The sequence below is a fragment of the Vespa velutina genome, chromosome 1 (assembly GCF_912470025.1).
Source record: "Vespa velutina chromosome 1, iVesVel2.1, whole genome shotgun sequence".
NCBI lineage: Eukaryota > Metazoa > Arthropoda > Insecta > Hymenoptera > Vespidae > Vespa > Vespa velutina.
Genome location: NC_062188.1, coordinates 2929776 through 2949668, shown reverse-complemented (window position 1 = coordinate 2949668; position 19893 = coordinate 2929776). Strand labels below are relative to the sequence as shown.

The 19893-nt window shown below is 31.3% G+C and overlaps 3 protein-coding genes across 6 annotated transcripts; 2 read left to right on the top strand and 1 right to left on the bottom strand.

Moving 5' to 3' along the window:
- Window positions 1-706: 706 nt before the first annotated feature.
- On the top strand, window positions 707-4535 carry LOC124953340 (mediator of RNA polymerase II transcription subunit 17-like). The gene is made up of 8 exons (XM_047504571.1): window positions 707-1113; window positions 1236-1418; window positions 1479-1795; window positions 1872-2084; window positions 2194-2399; window positions 2475-3047; window positions 3172-3320; window positions 3396-4535. Exons 1-8 carry the CDS (start codon window positions 1025-1027, stop codon window positions 3607-3609), a joined length of 1944 nt encoding a protein of 647 aa, XP_047360527.1. The 5' UTR covers window positions 707-1024; the 3' UTR covers window positions 3610-4535.
- On the bottom strand, window positions 2412-6347 carry LOC124953357 (gamma-secretase subunit Aph-1-like). Of its 2 annotated transcripts, XR_007102210.1 has the most exons (3): window positions 5878-6347; window positions 2798-5759; window positions 2412-2720 (listed from the first exon to the last, which is right to left on the bottom strand). XR_007102210.1 is itself a non-coding variant. In XM_047504618.1 (2 exons), exons 1-2 carry the CDS (start codon window positions 6108-6110, stop codon window positions 5276-5278), a joined length of 717 nt encoding a protein of 238 aa, XP_047360574.1. In that variant the 5' UTR covers window positions 6111-6347; the 3' UTR covers window positions 2412-5275. The 2 variants fall into 2 exon arrangements, 1 of the variants encoding a protein (XP_047360574.1); XM_047504618.1 differs by having other exon boundaries at window positions 2412-5759.
- Window positions 5380-19508, top strand: LOC124953343 (maternal embryonic leucine zipper kinase-like). Of its 3 annotated transcripts, none has more exons than XM_047504601.1 (13): window positions 5380-6903; window positions 6987-7137; window positions 7231-7340; window positions 7427-7580; window positions 7701-7807; window positions 7881-8048; window positions 8133-8330; window positions 8405-8549; window positions 8626-8712; window positions 9227-9299; window positions 9370-9520; window positions 9675-9778; window positions 19168-19508. In XM_047504601.1, exons 1-13 carry the CDS (start codon window positions 6757-6759, stop codon window positions 19169-19171), a joined length of 1599 nt encoding a protein of 532 aa, XP_047360557.1. In that variant the 5' UTR covers window positions 5380-6756; the 3' UTR covers window positions 19172-19508. The 3 variants fall into 3 exon arrangements, with proteins under 3 accessions (XP_047360557.1, XP_047360547.1, XP_047360539.1); XM_047504591.1 differs by lacking the exon at window positions 19168-19508 and adding an exon at window positions 9853-10800 and having other exon boundaries at window positions 7427-7565; XM_047504583.1 differs by lacking the exon at window positions 19168-19508 and adding an exon at window positions 9853-10800.
- Window positions 19509-19893: the final 385 nt, after the last annotated feature.

Here is a 19893-nt window from a genome sequence, read left to right as displayed (position 1 = left end):
TGCAATAGAAGTGCTATCTATCAGAAAATTTCGAAACTGTTCTATAGTCATTCGCATATATTTATTATTTATATATTTTTATTAATATTTAATAAATTGCATACTTACATATATATAGCATATATATATATATATATATATATATATATATATATATATATATATATATATATGTTATACAGGATAATTTAAATTATTCAAATTCTTCATTATGATTAATAAAGTATATAAACGAAATTATACTAATATTTCATTTAATATAAAATTACAAAATGTTTAATGATTTTTTTTTGTTACTTTTTAAATCTGTATTTACATAATTATTCAAACAAAGAAAATATGGTAGCCTTTATGTCGTAAAGGAAGAACAAAAGGGTCCGGTTCTTTTAATGAATTACGTTTATCCCTAGATTCCAATCAGGTTTTCTTATACGTTGATTACAATAGGTTTAGTAACATTTCTTTTTATATTTTATTTTTAATAATTTTTAGATACCTTTCGTTATATAAAAATGTACGCATCATGCTTTCTATAAAGAATTAAAATGTTTACTTTAAATACTTTTATGAAAACAAAGTCATTCATAGAAGAATTGAGATTTATTGTATCATCCAATCAACGTCGATTTGTGTTACTCAATTCATAGTAATTGGTTGTACTAAGTAATCATACTGTCATTGGATAATATATGAAGAAAGAATAATTTTTGTAAAATTACGATTTTCATTAAATTAAAGAATTTAATATCGAAAGAAAATTTCACTGATATTTTAATAATAATTAAATATTTTTTCAGGTAGTTTCAAAAATTTGATAACCACGAATTTTATATAGTATAGAGTTGAACACAGTGAAACGTATTGTTCATTTATTACATTTATGTGTAATTAGTTCAAAAATCTTTTACAATATATTCCCAAAGTATTCACCGTTATAATAATGTTATGTTATAATGGTTTTTTTATATACTAAATAAATATTATGTGCGCAATTTCAGTCGTAACTTTAAATATGTAAACAACAATGGCGTTTTCCGTGAACATTTCGGTAGAAGCACCGATAGAAAATCAAATTCAAGAAATCACTTATGATGGGCAAGAAATTTATCAGGCGTATGTTATAAATTTATAAATTATACCTATGTTTAAAATAATATTTTACTTATGATGTTGAATCTTGTTATAAAATCTAAATGTTTACGTTAACCTTAACTCGTCTAACTTTAATATTACAGGCCTCTTACATTGTCGGAAAATTTGGCAAAAATTGCCCAAAAGATAGATTTTAGTAAGACCAATGGAGAGGAAATTAAAAAAGAACCACCTGAGAATGGAGAAAAAAGTGAAGAGGACGCAAAAGATCCAGCATCTTTTCAATCTTCATTGTGGCCATGGGATAGTGTTAGAAGCAAATTGAGGTATTCTTTCTATATTAACAAATAATAGATAATTTTATTTCAATGAATTTATCTTTGTAGGAATGCGCTAACAGAGGTATGTGTATTAGCAGATGTCCTTACAATAGCAAAAGAAAAACATTATTTAGTTTTGGATCCTGTACCTCAAGAATCAGTTGAAGTAAAACCCATGGTACAAGTATATGCTAGAAAAAAAGCATTAGCAGGTGCTGCTTCGGTTCTCATGACGGGAGCAGAAAGACTACGAAATAGTCAAAATGAATTAGCTAGGAATCGTAATACACCAGATTTTCACATTGAATTGTTAAGATTAAGACAAAATTGGCGCTTAAAGAAAGTATCCAATTCTATAATTGGAGATCTTAGTTATAGAACAGGTAATTTCTTTGCTGTTTAACTTTTATCTATAATTATTTTTCAACATATTATTTTTCTGACAAAAATTAATTGCAGCTGGCTCTAAGTATACTCAGACTGGTATGTTTGAAGTAACAAAAGCGGAAGAGGAAGAAAAACCAAATGGTAGTCCTCCTGCTTCACCTAATTCTAGTAGTAATACAACGGGACAATCTCATGGTCCATCCAATTCAAAAGCATCTGCATTGCGTGTTACTATACCTAGTGAATTACAAGGAGTAGCTTATATTGAAGTATTATGTCAGAAAGGTAGATAATATTAATTTAATATTTTATAATAATTTTCTTCCTTTTTTTTGTTTTTTTTCTGTATGATTTTGATTATATTCGTTTAGAAAATCATCATTATATATTTTAGATCAGGAGGATTTGTGTAGTGCTAACATTAGTTTACTTAATAGTAGTGCGCATAGTTCCAATGCAGATATGCATTGGCAACAGAAATTAGAAGCAGCACAAAATGTTTTATTCTGTAAAGAACTATTTAGTCAATTGGCAAGAGAGGCTGTACATTTACGTGCGCCAATTCCGCATATGGTTGTTGGGAATCAAATTATGGCTACTGTAACTATTATGTTCTTTACAATAATTTAATTACAAAATCGATTATGGAATGTATAAAATTTATTGTTGCATCAGGTGCTTCCAGGAATTCAACTGATCATAGGTTTGTGTCATAGTACTGGGAATGACAAAAAACCAACCGCCCCTCCACCTCACAAAACTGATCATGATCATGTATTAGAACATTCCTTGCATCAATTGCTACGTGAAGTACATCATAAAAATACTCATCATCCATTTCCTCATCCTTCATCGGGTCCTCTTGGACCTAGTAAACGCCGATGTTTGGCTGGTCCAACAGCGGCAGATAGATATGAACTTCTAGAAATGTCAAAGAGTCAAACATTACTAGAACAAATCATTCAACAAGCTCAACACTTTTTCATGAGATTACGTACTGAATATGTTCTGGACACAATAGCAAAAGAAGTTAAGGATCCTTTAATTGTATCTCATTGGATGGCATTAAATTCCCCTACGCAGTCATGTGTTAAAATTAATATATTAACACACGGATACGACAGTTTATATCGTACTTCGTTGATCGTTCATGTAGGAGAAAAATCACTTAAATGCGTCTGTAGAGATGGCAGAGTAATGCATATGAGTTATGAACCTCAGGAATTAAGGGATTTAATTTTTTGTCAGGTTAGTTTCTTAATATTACTTATTAATCTCAACTTATCAATGTAGAATTATACCACACACACACACACCCACACGCACAGACAGATTTAATGATATAATGAATTTAATACTACGATTACTTTAGATATATCAGCACCAAATAACGGCAGTACAATCTTTAGCAAAGTGTATGGGGTGGCAACTTCTGGGAAATAGTTCTCATCTCGGTTTAGGTGCAGTTGAGCCTTTAGGAAATGCAAGTAGTTGTATTTTAGCTTCGCCAATCGGTGACAGGTAATTTACAATTTATATACTCCTGAAATTATTTCTAATAACAATTGTTATATGGTTCGTATTTGTTAATTTCAGAATGATAGCTGTAAGATGTGAACCCCAAACAGGAGTACAAGTGGCAATTGCACATTCTCCTAGAAAAGATTTCTTTCCGGGACAATTAGTGCGAGAAAGAAAATGGGAAAATTTAGGTGGTTCTTTTAAAGAAGTAAGATGGGACAAGATGGAAGGAAAAAATTTTTTGAATAAGATGGAATTGCTCATGGCTTCCTTAACAAGTAGTTCATAGACGTGTAATACAAAAAAGAACTCATTTGTAGTTCTACACTTCACAGGGTGCAAAATATACAGATCATATTATTTTAAACAATTGTACAAAGTATTATACTTCGTAGATTTCGATGCAATATATTCCTATTTCTGAAAATGCAAGATAATGTTAATAATTGAAAAGTTTTTAAAAGTAGCTTCTCTCAAACAATTGCAGTGGTGTAACATATTTTAAATTTCAGTATACTTATTTTTTAATGTTGATACAGTGGACTTTTTATTAAACAGACTTTGTAAGATAATATTGAATATCAACTTGTTATATTTTTTATGTATGATGTAAAAAAGAATAGAGAATTCTCAGAGTGCTGCTCTTCAAAAAGTATAGTATTTATAAAGTCAATATTTTTGTAATACCTAATTTTACGATATTGAGATAGAGGTTCTACCAAATTCTTATTAATCTAAGTATATTCTCCTATACTATACTTAGTTCGTATGTAAAAAGTTATTATAGATGTTGTATATTAAAAAGTTATTAATTTGTGTATTGAAGCATCCAAGAACTATAGTTGTGATATTAATAGTCAAAAAGTATGCATGGCAATTTGATCTCTAACTTCTGAGTGACAAATAGTAATATGCAATGGCAAATGGTTTTTATACACTAAATTGATTTGTTATTTTATTAATTAAAAAAATGAGAATAACAATGATGTTAATTTTTTTCTTTTCTTATTTTTCTTTTTTTTCTGGAAGACAGTGGTATACAAAAAATATCTTAATATTTTTATGAATTTTATATACATTACACATTTACTTGATTTCCGAGATGATGGTAAGGAATAGATCAATGCACCTGCGATTGTACAAAAATGGTTTTTATTTGAATTACACAATATATGAAATGTAATATGAGTGGGTTAATAAACTACTGAGATATGACATGTTGTAAATGAATTAGGATGCGAGATATAACATGATCCAGTAATAATCTAAATTGCATTTTTAACAAATTATTTTATATATAAAATCAATGAACAATTCCTTATTTATATCGCGTCTTTTGTATATCATATTCAAGTAATAGTTTTTTTTTTAAACAGATTGCAAATTTTTGCAATCTGTATCATTATATCATACATATTAAATACACAAACACACATTCATACAATCATACACATTATAGATATTAATTTTCTTGAATGAATATGCTGTACACTATGTCATATAACTAGATTTTAAATTAAAGCATTGTCTTTGCTGTATTGCAGTTTGAACAATAACTACAGCATTATCATTTGTCTCAATGGATTAAGGGACGGACTAGCAATTTTACCAAAAAACTTAATGCTAGAGCGTACCAAGTAAAATAGATCCGATTATTTAAAATAGTTCTTACAACAAAAATTTTCAAAGAATTTAATGTAGTAGTGTATTTACAATTTGGCTGTGATATTCGATGCTTTTTTTTCGAGTATCTAATAAGTAACTAGAGATCATAGAATTAACTTTTACTTCATATCCATTTTTCTCATTGACTTGTACTCATTTTTGTAAACAGCCGTTTCGTTAGTTATTTATTAAGAAATCAAATGTATCATATCCAGACTTTTATTCTTATAAAAAATGAAATATTTGTTCTTTACATCTATATCTTATTAGCCAAGTGCTTACATAAGCTCTTAATTTTTTGTAAAACACTGAGCTATATTTCGCATCTTTCCACCTGCGACCTTAAAGGCAAAAGCCGCATTAATAATTAATACAATGTAAGCAAATGAAAGACTGATTGCATAAAATTGTTTTACATTTAATAGGGTCATGCAGGAAACAAACAAATGTGATCCTACGACCCATACAATTTGTCCCCATTTTTGCCTATCAATAGCAGCAAAGAAAATAACACCCCAGAACGTATGAAGTAAAATGAAGCACAAAGTGGTGGATGCTGATACGATGAAGAAGTATTCTGTACCATGTCTGATACCCATGGTTCCAGGACCAATTGCATCTGCTAACACATTGACCAGAGCAAAAGCTCCACTCATAAAACCGAAACCTAGGCCACAAACATATGCAAATATATGTCTGCTATCAGCTACGTGTGTTGTGGTTACTTTTTCTAAACCTCTTTCAGCTTTACGTAATACCCAGTATAAAAGGTACCTAACAATTTATAAAATCAATTAGTATCACGAAAAAATAAAAAATATGCGAAAACGAGATAAAAAAAGGAGAAAAGAAAAAATAAAAATAAAAAATGAATCTTTTAGTATCTTGTTACCTGAAAGTTTCTTGGAATAATACAGAAAATACTAATCCAAATGCAAGATGATTTTGAAGTGGAACAACAGCATACCAAAGCACAGATGATAAAAGTAATGAAATAAGCCAGAAAAAGGCACTGGCAATTAATATGATAATTTTTATTGGATCATTAGCTATAGTAAATGTGAACATGGCTAATGGAGGTCCAAAAGCCAAGAAAGCACAACCAAAAAAATCCATAACCGTCATCTTTAAGATAAATGCTTAATCGTGTGCTTATTCTTTGTCAATTGACCTTTCTCCAAATGCTAACTGCTTCTAACCCTACACAGCCTTATTATGGCTCGGATGTCAACTTTTTGCGGGCGCATTTATTGCGTTACTACAAACACAATTTTTAAATTTGACATTTCATTATATACTTTTAAGGTTAAGTATGACCATCAATCTCTAGAAATCGTGCTACTGATAAATGGAAGCAACTTTGTTGAGTTGCATCGATATAAATCTACACTACAATCGATAGCTTATCGATATTTTTTCATTTGTAAGGTTGGACATCATTCTCGATTCTCTAAAACTTATTGATTATTTTTAACGAGAAGTAAAATAGATTTCAATCGATCTATATATTATTTCAAATTATTAATCGTTTTTATTAAATGTGTAGAGAAAGATTTCAAAAATTGAGCCAAAACGAGCCAACGCTAGTTATTATTTCTTTTGGCTTTATAACGTTGTCAACATTAACGCTATGAAGATTGGCATGAAAATTGAATGATTCTGATTGGCTTTTAAAAACTGTTTACGTTAAACTGATAGTTTGAAAAGTTATTCAGACAGCGAGTGTCATTCGCTTGCAAAGTGTTTTTATTTAATTGATTAGATTTTTTTTATGATGGTGCGATATGCAGCTCTTAAAGGATTATACGAGTTGGAAAAGACAATTGGTAGCGGGGGTTTTGCAAAAGTTAAACTTGGTATTCATGTTGCAACTGGAGAAAAAGTTGCTATCAAAATCATGGATAAGACAGCCTTGGGCGTATGGGATTATTTAAATTTTATTGAGATTAATGTAACAATAGGGAAGGAAAAATTAAATATGTAAAAACTTTGAATTTTTAGGATGATTTGCCAAGGGTAAAATTAGAAGTAGAGGCGCTCAAAACTTTATTACACCAACACATATGCAAGTTGTATCAAGTTATAGAAACAGACACTTATTATTTTATGGTAATAGAATATTGTTCAGGAGGAGAATTGTTTGATCACATAGGTGATTGTTCATATGATTTTATTTCATTAATGTTGATTCAACGTTGATTTAATAGAGATAAACGGCCAAGAATTAATTTCATTATTTTTACAGTTGAAAGAAATAGATTGACTGAGTCAGAATCTCGCAAATTTTTTCGTCAAATTGTTTCTGCAGTAGCATATTTGCATAGTCTCGGATATGCTCATCGTGATCTTAAGCCTGTATGTTTGTTTCATATATATATATATATTTTTTTTTTTTACATATCAATCAGTAAACAAATATAATGAGTTGTACTTATTTATAGGAAAATGTTTTATTAGATAAAGATGAAAATTTGAAACTCATTGATTTTGGTTTATGCGCAAAACCAAAAAGTGGAATGCAATCACATTTGTATACTTCTTGTGGTTCTCCAACTTATGCAGCACCGGAATTGATATTAGGCAAAAAATACTTAGGTTCTTAATAATATTTTTAATTTTGATTATTTCCTACTTTTATTAAAAAAAAAAAAAAAAAAAAAAAAAAAAAAAAAAAGAAAATAAAAACAGAAGTTGTCATAATTATTTTATGGATAGGTTCAGAAGTAGACATTTGGAGCATGGGAGTCATTCTTTATGCTTTACTCTGTGGTTTCCTTCCATTTGATGACAATAGTATAGAGAATTTATACAAAAAAATTTTGGTAAGAATCTTCTAATCCTTGTATTTTTCATCTTCAACTATTCTGGTACTTTAAATTTATCTGTTATATTTAGAATGGGAAATATGACGAGCCAGGTTGGTTATCTATTAGCAGCAAGAGATTAATTCGTGCAATGTTACAAAGAGATCCAAAAAAGAGGATAACAATTCAAGAATTGTGCAATCACCCATGGATAACATCAGGTTTCCTTAATCCAATATCATTTGTTCATAAAACTAATGTAAGAATTTTAAAAACAATTTGTTTTTATCCGTATACTAGGCTACTTCAATAAAAAAAGATATTTTGTTACATGGATACGCAGTTTGAGAAAGATGACGATGTATTAAGTACTATGTCGGCAATTTGTGGAGAACATAGTTCAGATATATGGAACATATTAGCTAAAAGTGATAGAACTGATTATAGAACAGCCACATATTTATTATTACTTGATAGAAAATTACGTGGGCTTTCTTTAAAAATATCATCCTCCGCGAAGTCTTATTTCAGGCAGGGCTTGGTATATATTTGTTACTATTTTTTATACCTATATATCATTCCTAATTATTGATATCACATATTATTGTTATATAGACAGGAGTCGATTTACCACAGCATGAAGATGGAATTCATAATTTTATTACAAATTTGGAACACTCTCCTAGAAATAATAAAGTAATTAGAAAATCACCCATTACCAATGACTTTTCAACTAACAAATACAAAACTCCTATTACTGGTTAGTACTTGATTCTACATAGACGTTTTGTTATTTGTAATTTTGTTTTTAAATTGAATTGTATTTCTATTTTTAGATAAAACTGTAAAACGATTCACAGAACCGCAAACTGCTTGTAGAAAAAGATTAAGAAGTAAAGAATCAGATGAGTGTTCTTCCCCTGGTAAGTTCTGTTTTTATTATAAATATATGCAACTAAGTATATATATATATATATATATATATATATTTATGTATATATATTAACATATTTGTTTTCTTATAAAAAAAACATCTTTAGAAAGCTATTTTACTTTTGGTTGTAAAACATACTCTCTGTCTCTGCAATATGTTTTCTAAAGTTGGCTACTAATTAGGTGATACCAACATCTTAATTAGAAACTTTAATGGAAGTTCCTAAGATCTATACATTACAGTAGATATATGTAAAGTGGATAATTACAATAGAGAGAGATGAAGAGAGCGAAAGAGGGCGAGAGAGCGAGAGAGAGAGAGAGAGAGAGAAAGAGAGAAAGAGAGAAAGAGAGAGAAATAACACGCTGTTTAGAGTTAAAGGGTTTTTTTCAGCACAATTTATGTGTTTTATTTTTATTAAACAAATATATCTTTGTGCTTTTTTATAACATGTATCTTGTAACATGAAAATTATCATAATATCTTAAATACTATTGTTTTAGTGCCAGCAAAGAAATGTACTGAAAAAAATAAACTTGTGTCAACACCTACCAATAACGTACCATTGGAATCTAGGTAAAATCATTGCAATTTGATTTCATTAAATTAATACTGATATTTGATTGACAAAATATTTGATATATAGAGATGCACAATCCTCGACGCCTGGAAGTGCAAGAAAAGTTATAATGGGTTTGGAGAGAGGGTTGCATCGTGTTAGGTGCGTTCTTACCCCAAAACGGCGAATCAAAAATGAGAATGTAGATCCCGATCAGCCGACTGTACTTTCCGGAAAAGTACGTATTTTTTCATTTAAAAAAAAATATTGTATATATATATATATATATATATATATATATATACTAAATTATATACTATATCAATTACTTAAAAAGAAATATATATAAACTTAATTAAATTATTTAAATGATTTTGCTTTATTTTTTGAAGGGTTTGTGCAATGTATCATCAACGTCAAGTGATTGTCCGAAGTACGTCTTGTCGCAATTACGACGAGCTTTGCGACGTAAAGGAATTATGTGTCATCAAAAAGGGTAAATAAAAAAAGGATCTATTATTAAAATAAATAAGCAAGTAACAATTAATGATATGATAAAAATTTTCGTAGTTTCATTCTACAAGGAGAAACAGACGATTGTACGGAAGACGTTAATAATACGAAACCATTTTTATCTAGAAATGCATGTTCATTCGAATTAGAAGTATGTTTATTGGAAGGTATTTCCGATGATAAATTATTAGTCGGTATACGAAGAAAAAGATTGAAGGGTGATGCATGGGTTTATAAACGAGTATGCGAAGAGGTATTAGCTTTGGCAGCTGAAGATATATCTAATGAACAAAAGGATGGTTCTTCGGAATCAAAGTGTCCTATTTAGAAGATTATAAATATTTTCAAATGGATACAGATAATTTTTACGATCTTAAGTACTACACGGTCCAAGATTTGAAGTATTTTGATCTCAGTCAGTGTGTATCGCGATCGCATATACATATATATATATATATACATGTTTGATTAAAAAAAAAAAAAAAAAAACAAAAAAAAAAAAGAAAAAAAAGAAAAAAAAGAAAAGATAAAAAAAAATGAAAGAAAAGGAAAAGAAAAACAATTTGTACATAAATTAAAATATATAATATCCGATCGAGTAAACGTAATATTAATTTTTTTATATCGCTTATTATATATCACTCGGAATTCTCAGATTTTCTCAACAAAACTATAAATATATTATTAATCCTTAGAAAAACGTAATATGATCTTTATATATGAATAATAGATCTATTTAAAAAGAAGAAGAAAAAAAACAAGACAAAAATAAAAACAAAAAAGAAAAAAGAGAAGAAAAGAAAAGACAAAGAAAAATACAAAAAATGTAACGACGAAAGTAATTTTCATAAAATGTATTTTACGAAATAACAAGTGTCCTTGTTATTGGCGTTACATTTTATAAGGATTATTATAAAATATAAGGAATATTTAATAATAAACTGCAGCATATATAATATAAAATTCATAATAAATAAATATATATTTTTAACATTCCAACTTTAACTCGATTTCATCTTCTCTTTTATCTCTTCTTTCAATACCTTCGAAAACAGGAATGCATTCGATACGTTTCGCTGGTATGAACCCTTTGTACCGACGACGCGTATAAAAGGGCACAAAGAATCTTTGAATTTCGCCGACCCTTATCGCGAAATATGTAAAGCCTCGTTTTGATGTTCATAGGAAAGGTATCTAAACTATAGCGGTTCGTTTGAACCTTGGCATCACTGCGGGAATGTAAGTATAGACAGGTGAAGTTATAAAATCACAGAACAACAAATCGATCAGCATAAAACGAAAACGTTTTGTTTTATGGGAAAGGAAAAGACGATCCCTTTATCTTCGACCGCTCGTCGAAACTTCATTCGTCTTCAACTATCGTATTTTCAACTTTATATACCTTATGTATGTATGTACCTACATATTTGCTTGTTCGTGTTCTACGTTAGTCCCGATCGATCGATCTCTTTCTTTGGATAGTTGTAAAACGACGACGAAACGAAGCTTGAAAATGACCCTTACGTCGGTCGGTGAATATATCAGAGAAGGATTTACAAAGGGTTTGCCGATGAAATTTTTTACTATCTCTTTTAAGGTGAAATATTCTATTTTTTTTTTTTTCTAATCACGATATCATTAGATACAATACTTTCCAAATGATAAATATATATATATATATATATTTATATAGCACCGATACGATAATTTATTTTGTAAAAATGAATTGGTAGAGAGAAACAAAAAACAAAAAACAAAAAAAAAGAAGAAATATGGAGGAACATCTAAGTACGTAAGCGTATAGTTAATGCAATAGCAGTAGACCTAAGTCTACGGAACATAAATTACAATTAACCGAACGTTGAGAGCTGGCCTATGCGTGCGTGAGACTCTCTCGTATATGCAAGCGTTACTTACTTTAGCCTTGGTCTTTAATTCATCCTGCATTTTATATTTTATCTCAAGAAAGTCTTCCATCGAAATAAAAGAAGAGTCGAGGTATGCATATAGCACGAAGTAATACGGATTATCAATATAAGGATTGTAAATGTATCCCGACATGCTGCTTGTAGAGAAAAATAAAAATGATGATCCGTTTTGAGGGATGAGAAAGTTATAGACGAACAATTATATAATAATAAAAATAATAATAATAATAATAATAATAATAATAATACTAATATAGCAATAACAATGAACTTTGGAAAATAAAATTTGCATCATTCTTTAATAATTATAATACTTTTTTATAAATGATGATGAACCATTTATAGGAAAGAAAATTACAGATAAATAGATATACAATGATAATAATAATAAAAATAATAATAATAATAATAATAATAATAATAATAATAATAATAATAATAATAATAATATAAACTTAAAAAATAAACACTTTATACAATTTTTTAAATAATTATAATATAATTATATCTTGTCAATAATTATTAGTAAAACGAGAAAGAGAATATAAATAAAATAGATATGCATAACTATATAAACATTGATAAGAATTAATAAGTGAATAGCAACCGTTACAAACAAGATTCATTTCGTAGTCATGATCGCATCATTCGCATAATGATCATCATCGTAGACTGCGTTAGCCCTTATAAATCTTTCATGAGAATCCGAATCCGTTGGCCTCGCTAAGATACACGTTGGTAGAACATATTTATCGGGCGAATACTATTTCTTAACGCATGCTTACCGCATACGGAACGTACGACTACATAAATACGTATACACAAAAACACACATATGTATGTGCACACACATATATATATATATATATATATATACACGTATATATACGTAGATACGTCCAGTACTGCCAATTACGGCCGTCGGTTAATTAAGGATTGGGGCAATGAGGCCCAGCGATGTAGTTTCCGTGATAATGATTATCTTCGACGGTAATTGAGTACATGGCGTCTTGTGGAAGGGATAAGAAGAGATTAAGGGGTGGGGAGAGTAGAAAAGAAAGGGGGGTTGGTTGAAAAAGAAGGGTGAAGAAAGAAATGAAGAGAAAGAGGAAAGAATATATAACCATCTCCATCTTTCTTCCTTCTTTCTTTTTCTCCTTCGTCTTCTTCTTCTTCTTCTTCTTCTTCGTTTTTTTTTCTTTTCCTTTTTTTTTTTCACGCTCGTTCGTGCCTCTTGTTGAATATCGTCTAAGTATAAAGACGATGAAAAAGGTAAGAAGGTACCTCTCCCGAGGCCGTAGAAGGCGCGTGTTTTAGCTTGTGTGCGCGAGCGCGTGTAAGGGTGGCACGCGCGGCCGGCTTCTATCGCTTCCGGGCATCAGCGTGATCGCGAGCCGCGGCTAATTGCTCTTTAATGCGAACGAACGAACGAACGAACGAACGAAAGAACGAAAGAACGAACGAAAGAACGAACGAAAGAACGAGCAGAAGCATCTTGTTTTTTAAGATTTTTTAAGATTTATAAACATATATAATACACAAATAAACATTATATATATATTATTATATATATTATTATATATTATGTATATACACACACGCATATATATAGCTATGTATATATTTTGTATATGTATATATTATATATATATATATATATATATATATATATATATATATATATTGTATTAAATATATAATGTATGTGTCTATATGTGTGTGCTATTTTTATATACACAATATATATATATATATATATATATATATATATATATATATATATATATATATATATATATATCGTGCGCTCGCATATATACGAACATTATACAATATTAAATATATGTGAATATTTATATGGAAAAAAAAATTGCTATTGTGATTGCCAATAAAAAGGGAAGAAAATTAACGACCGATTTAGATAAAGAAATGATAATCATTTTCATCTTGTTAATATCAATAATCTTGTATTATCAATTGATATGTACAATGTGATATATCAAGAACTATTGATTAAAGCTAGAATAAAATAATCATCTATTATAGAAATTATGTTAAACGGATAGCAGATATAAATGATATTACAAATGCTATGTTATATATAGATAGTTTCAAATCGAGTCATACATTTTTAATACTCAATGCAATAATATTACCAATTCATATTCATAAAGTAGATATGTATAATACAACTGTGATGCTACTACGTAGAAACGAGGAAAAATCTTAAACTCGGTCACCCTTTTATTTATACATTCATTTCGCCCTTTTTATCCGTACACCGAACAACTTATTAATAATAATAATAATAATAATAATAATCATAATAATAATAATAATAATAATAATAATAATAATAATAATAATAGTAACAATAACAACAATAACAAAAATAATAATGAAAATAATAACAATAACTCGAGTAATCAAGGAAACGTCCTGACAAAAATCGTCATGCGATTTGCACTCGGAAGGAAGGCAAGGAGTGCTAATCATCCGGCTTACCCATAGAGTCGCCTTCTATACTTTTCGGGTTACGAGTCTCTTATTGTTTATATTTCTGTTACGAGCAAAAGAGGGTTGCGTTTGCAGAGTTCGTAGGAAAAATAAAAGAACGGAGAAGGGAGTCCGTTCGCCGAGGCATGACTACCGTGTCCAGCAGAAGCTCATACATATGTAGTCCGCGAGTATCGTGGACAACAACAACTACGACGACTACAACGACGTAGAGTGAGAAAGACAGAGAGAGAGAGAGAGAGAGAGAAAGAGAGGACGATGAAGTAAAATAAGGTGGGGAGAAGTGGGGTAGGGTGGGATGGGAGGCGGACCCTCCGGAAAAATGAATATGCAGTCACCGTTGGGCTATTATTTTATAAAATTTACTATCTCGCTTGGTACGTCCTCTATTCGCGATCGCTAACTGTGTACACGAACACGGTGCAAAAGAATTTTTCACTTTAATGAGAGAATACCAGCTGTCCTAATCAAAATGGCTTCTTTCTCTTCTTCTTCCTCGTTTTCTTCTTCTTCTTCTTCTTCTTCTTCTTCACTTTCATTTCCTTTCTTTTTTTCGATTACCATCGAAACTCATTTCAACTGTGCCAACGAACGTGTTCCAAGTCAAATCATTTAATACGATTTCGTACGATTATGTTTACTTTTTTTCTCGTTTTTCTTTTTTTTTTCTTTTTTTTTTTTTTGGTCTTTACTTTACCGTAATTAACATTCGAACGTTACATTTTTTTTTAAAGACAGAGAGAAAGTTTCGGGAATATATTTGGAAGGTGTGTATTTGCATCGATAGTTATCTATTCGTTTATCGGTCGATCGATTTGACCAAGTGCACCTGCGAAAGTTTTATATCGCTGAAGACACGAACTATAGTTTCTTGTGAAGACAAACACGCTCTTGTGTGTATGTGTGTCTGCGTGTTATGCGATTAGAATGAAATGAAATGAAATGAAATGAAATTATTGGATTTATATGGTTCATTAGAACGTTGTGTTAAAATTATTATGAACGTTTTTTTCATTCTTCCTTTTTTTGTTTTGTTCTTTTTAAGAAAAAATCAAGTTTTAGTTGTGATTAAACAAGCAAAAAGAAAAAAAAAAAAGAAGACAAAAAAAGTGAAAGGTTCGATTTAGAAAATTTCTTTATTCTTTTCGAAGGACGACCTTCGTACCCCAGAAATGTTCGTTTCCGTTTATGCCGTGCGATGGAACTTCTATAAAATCGTAGCCCCCTTATCGTCCGGGAGGAAACGAGACATTAAATCGGCTCGGACAGAGGGGCGGGGTGTTTCGGTGGGTGCGTCTGAGATTTCCTGTGTGGACTTTGGATGCTAGGAAGGATGGCTTCCTACCTAGCGTATAGGGCGCGTCGGGAGAGAAAGAGAGAAAGAGACAGAGAGAGAGAGAGAGAGAGAGAGAGAGAGAGAGAGAGAGAGAGAGAGCTGTGTTTTGTTGTCACAATGTTCAATTTATTCTTACAAAGAAAACCAACAAGATTTCTTTCTAGTTAGATAGATATCGATAGAGAAGTAGAGTATGTAACGCATAATCAATAAATTTTTTATCAACAATCAAAAGGAAGCTCACTAGTCTAGTTTCTTTTTTATATATTTATATACACATATATATATAAGTATATACATATGTATACATTTGGACATACGTAATATCACAATATCCAAACAACTTTATCATTAATGCAGCAGTGGCACAACATTATCTAGGAATTTGTATATAATGGCGCTATGTACATATGTAACGCACTGGTCCTCACATAATGGCGATATCATAAGATACGAACCAATAGCTGCAATTGTATGGAAATATGTATCTATGAATGAAGACACTTTCATTTATGAAACCAGATACTTATGTACCGGACACGGGCGTTGTAACATCCTGCTATTATGTGTCCTTAGCGTCCATCTCTTTCTTTCTTTACCCTCTTCCTTTCTTTCTCTCTCTCTCTCTCTCTCTCTCTCTCTCTCTCTCTCTCACTTTCTTGAATCTTCATTTAACGTCCACCATGTAGTACATTAACGTATCGCCATAGACTTCGTTCGTTCACTCCTGATACAAAATAAAAAATAAAAAAAAATATATATATGTGTATATATATATATATGCATACACGTAACAAATTGACAGATAGAACACGTACATTACATATATCCCATCGTATATTCATAGATATTTTTTATAATATAGAAAAAAAAAAAGAACGACACATAGACACGCCCGTTACCAATTTCGAAAGTTCAATGTAAGATATATTATAACAAACAACCCTTCGAAGGGAAAACGGAATGAGTAGATATGTTGAAGAAGAAGAAGAAGACAAAAAAAAGGAAAAAGAAAAAAAAAAAAAAGAGAGAATCGGGCGAAAGCGACGATGGAAGGGGGGAGGGCTAAAGGAGGAGAAGGAGGAGAAGTTGGTGGAGGTGGAGGAGGAGAACGAGGCTGAATGCGGTGACTGTGACGCTTTCCGGTCAGGTGCCGCCCTGCCGATCCTACTCCTTCCAACTTCTCTTTAGATCCATACGCTCATTCACTTCTACCTCCTTCCTCTTCTTACCCTTCACCCTTTCTTTTATCCTGGAACGTCAACGTCCGTCAAGAAAAATCAGTAAGGGAAAAACGGATACGGATCCAACGACCGGATGGAAATTTTGAAAAATCGATCGAAATTAAAGATCATAATTCATTTTATTACGAAAATATTAGAGAGAGAGAGAGAGAGAGAGAGAGAGAGAGAAGGCGGGAGAGGAGCAGAGGTAGAAAAAGGAATTTGAAAATTTGCAATAAATCATTTGGAAAATATTTCTGCGATTGAATCGGAAGAAATAAAAGAGAGAGAGAGAGAGAGAGAGGGAGAGAGAGAGAGAGAGGGAGAGAGAGAAGACGAAAAAAAAAAATATTTTGTGATTGTACGTACGTAATGTGTCGGTACGTGTCGTAAATGTTTAATTGCACAAGATTTAGTGACGAAAAGAACAGAGTATAATCATTTCACCGGTCAGTAACACCCGCCTGACCAACAATAACGACGATGAAGAGATAGCGAACGCGTCTGTTTACCGAGTTATTACCGGCGTAATTATCGTGCTCATAGTGGATGCTTGTGGATAGGGGTCGGGGGGCGGGGGTGGGTGAGTGGAGAGGAGGAGGAGGAGGAGATAGGTGGAGGGATAGAAGGGCGGACGGGGGAGTAGGGGTTGTCACAATGGGCGTCCGTAGTTTCCCTATGATTATCGTACCGAAAATCTCATCGCGAGTGTGTTAACTTCTTCTTATTGGCTTCCTGCCGTTCGCCACTGGACAACGGTTGTTTCTCGCAACTCAGATCTTCGCGTTTACTATCTCGAAAAAAGATTCTACTCGTGATTCCTCTTTATAATGAGTTAGTTAGTTAGTAGAATTTTTTCTTCTATGTATATGAACAATAAAAAAAAAAAAAAAAAAAAAAAAAAAAAGAAAAAAAAAAGGAAAAAAAAAGAAAAAAAAAGGAAAGAAAAAAAAGGAACAGAAAAAAAACAAAGAAAAAAGAAGAAGAAGAAAAGAGGAAATTATAAAAAGTTAAATCAGATCGTCGGTTAGGTTTTTCTTCCCTCTCTCTCTCTCTCTCTCTTTCTCTCTCTCTTTCTTTTTTCTCTTTTTTTTTTTTCTTCTTCTTCTTCTTTCGCAATCAGTACGAAAGGAAATATTTGGAAATTGTGTAAAAAAAAAGGAAAAAAGAAAAAGAAGAAAAAATAAAAAAAAGGAAAAATTTGGATCTTTCATGGACAATCATTGCGGAAGTTCGAACACGATGATTAAAGGGTGACGTACGCGGAAGTCAAACTTTCTCCTTTATTCGAAGGTGCGAAAGAAGAGGATCGCTGGGGCGTAAAATTTTTACGATTATACCCACTCACTACTACTACTATTATTCTACCTTGTCCCGGATTGAAAACGGAATAAAAATATTTTCTATCGATTTCGCCGAACGTACAATACGTACATTGAAATTTATGATAAGCGAAGAGGCGCGATTTACGTGGATATCTTTTTTGCATTTTTTTCTTTCTTTCTCTCTTTTTTTTTCTCGCATGCACGATAACATTAAATGGAAATATTCCACGTGACATTTGTAATAAGATTTTCAAACGCGTCGTAAATCCTATATAAAGAATAAAAAAGAAAAAAGAAAAAAAACAAGAAAAATTCTTTGAAACTATTTATACCTCCCCCGCGAAGTACGAAATAAATTGAAGAAAAAAATTGTCACTTGCTATATCGTTAATTAATTATTTCCAATCTATTTTCGTTAATAATGGAGAATACAATAATACATGTATTTAGGAGTTTCATTCACGTTCTCGTATATAATATATTTATATACACGTGATATTATACGTCACCTCCAAAAGAATTATAGAAATATCGGCGACTCGTCGTTTACTTCCTATACGTGTTCATGGTGGACAATGACCAAGCGAGCAGAGACGAACAGGTAGAAGCAAGCAGGCAAGGAAGCAGATAGGCAGGCAGGTAGACAGGCAAGCAAACAGGCAAGCAAACAGGCAGGTAGGCAGGCAGGCAGGCAGGCAAGTAGGCAGGCAGGCAGGCAGGTAGGCAGGCAAGCAGGCAGGCAGGAGTATTTGCCAGTGCAATGGCAGACGCGTTGCTCCTAATATCTGCCTGACCGATCTAGTTCGCGGAAACCGAAGGAACGTGTGCGCGGGCGCACGAGCGCACGAGCCCGCGCGTAAGCGGAACACGCACGCGGCTCGTTCCACGCTAAATCCCGCACTTGATTTATTTTTTCTTGATTCATCTTTTTTATTCTTTTCCCTTACCCCGTCTTTTCTTCTTTTTTTCTTTTTTTTTTCTTTCTTTCTCTTTTTTTTTGTCACTAACGTCTTATTAATTATTATTTCTCATTCGTTTCGTAGATAACAAATCCACGAGTAGTTCGTACCGAGAGGAGAAAAAAAAAAAGAAAAGAAAAAAAGAAACAATGAAAAAGAAAGAAAGAAGAAGAAGAAGAAGAAGAAGAAGAAACAAGAAATTACCACGTCAAAATGAATAATCTTCACGTTCTGTTTAATTATTTTAATAACGAAATTCTTGAACACGTGATCGAAGGTATATTATTTAACTTGAAATTCAAACGGTCGATATGTACATACATATGTATATATTTCAAGAATTATAACGATGTTTCAACTTCGAAACTTGCGAAACGTTATGCATTATTTTTCTATTAATACGGCCTTTCTTATTTCATCAACGATAATTAATGTTTCAGACAATTATTATTTCGGAGAAATAATAATCATTACAATAATATCTATATATATATATATATATATATATATATATATATATATATATATATATATACAAATTATTGCATGTATTCTATGTTACCGAGAATATAAGTAGAAATGTAGAAACATAGTCTCACAATCATTAAATAAGATGTACTTACGAGGACGCGTCAAAGAAATAGAGAGAAAAAAGAGATAGATGGATAGACAGATAGTATGCGAGAGAAAAAGAGAGAGAGAGAGAGAGAGAGAGAGGAGTCTCGTGATCTCGTAAAAGAAGACGCGGCGCGTGTTCATGTGTCGTTGCGCCTACGCACCGCGAGAAGATGGACGAGGTAGAGAAGAAGC

What these genes read in the sequence shown, in the direction of transcription:
- LOC124953357 (XM_047504618.1), bottom strand. Translation starts at nt 6,110, where the DNA reads ATGACGGTTATGGATTTTTTTGGTTGTGCTTTCTTGGCTTTTGGACCT. An exon ending in TTATTCCAAGAAACTTTCAG is followed by an intron (nt 5,760 to 5,877) that starts GTAACAAGATAC and finishes ATAAATTGTTAG; the next exon opens with GTACCTTTTATACTGGGTAT.
- LOC124953340 (XM_047504571.1), top strand. Translation starts at nt 1,025, where the DNA reads ATGGCGTTTTCCGTGAACATTTCGGTAGAAGCACCGATAGAAAATCAA. An exon ending in TGAAGTATTATGTCAGAAAG is followed by an intron (nt 2,085 to 2,193) that starts GTAGATAATATT and finishes TATATATTTTAG; the next exon opens with ATCAGGAGGATTTGTGTAGT. An exon ending in GGGATTTAATTTTTTGTCAG is followed by an intron (nt 3,048 to 3,171) that starts GTTAGTTTCTTA and finishes CGATTACTTTAG; the next exon opens with ATATATCAGCACCAAATAAC.
- LOC124953343 (XM_047504583.1), top strand. Translation starts at nt 6,757, where the DNA reads ATGATGGTGCGATATGCAGCTCTTAAAGGATTATACGAGTTGGAAAAG. An exon ending in ATTAGGCAAAAAATACTTAG is followed by an intron (nt 7,581 to 7,700) that starts GTTCTTAATAAT and finishes TTTTATGGATAG; the next exon opens with GTTCAGAAGTAGACATTTGG. An exon ending in AACGTACCATTGGAATCTAG is followed by an intron (nt 9,300 to 9,369) that starts GTAAAATCATTG and finishes TTTGATATATAG; the next exon opens with AGATGCACAATCCTCGACGC.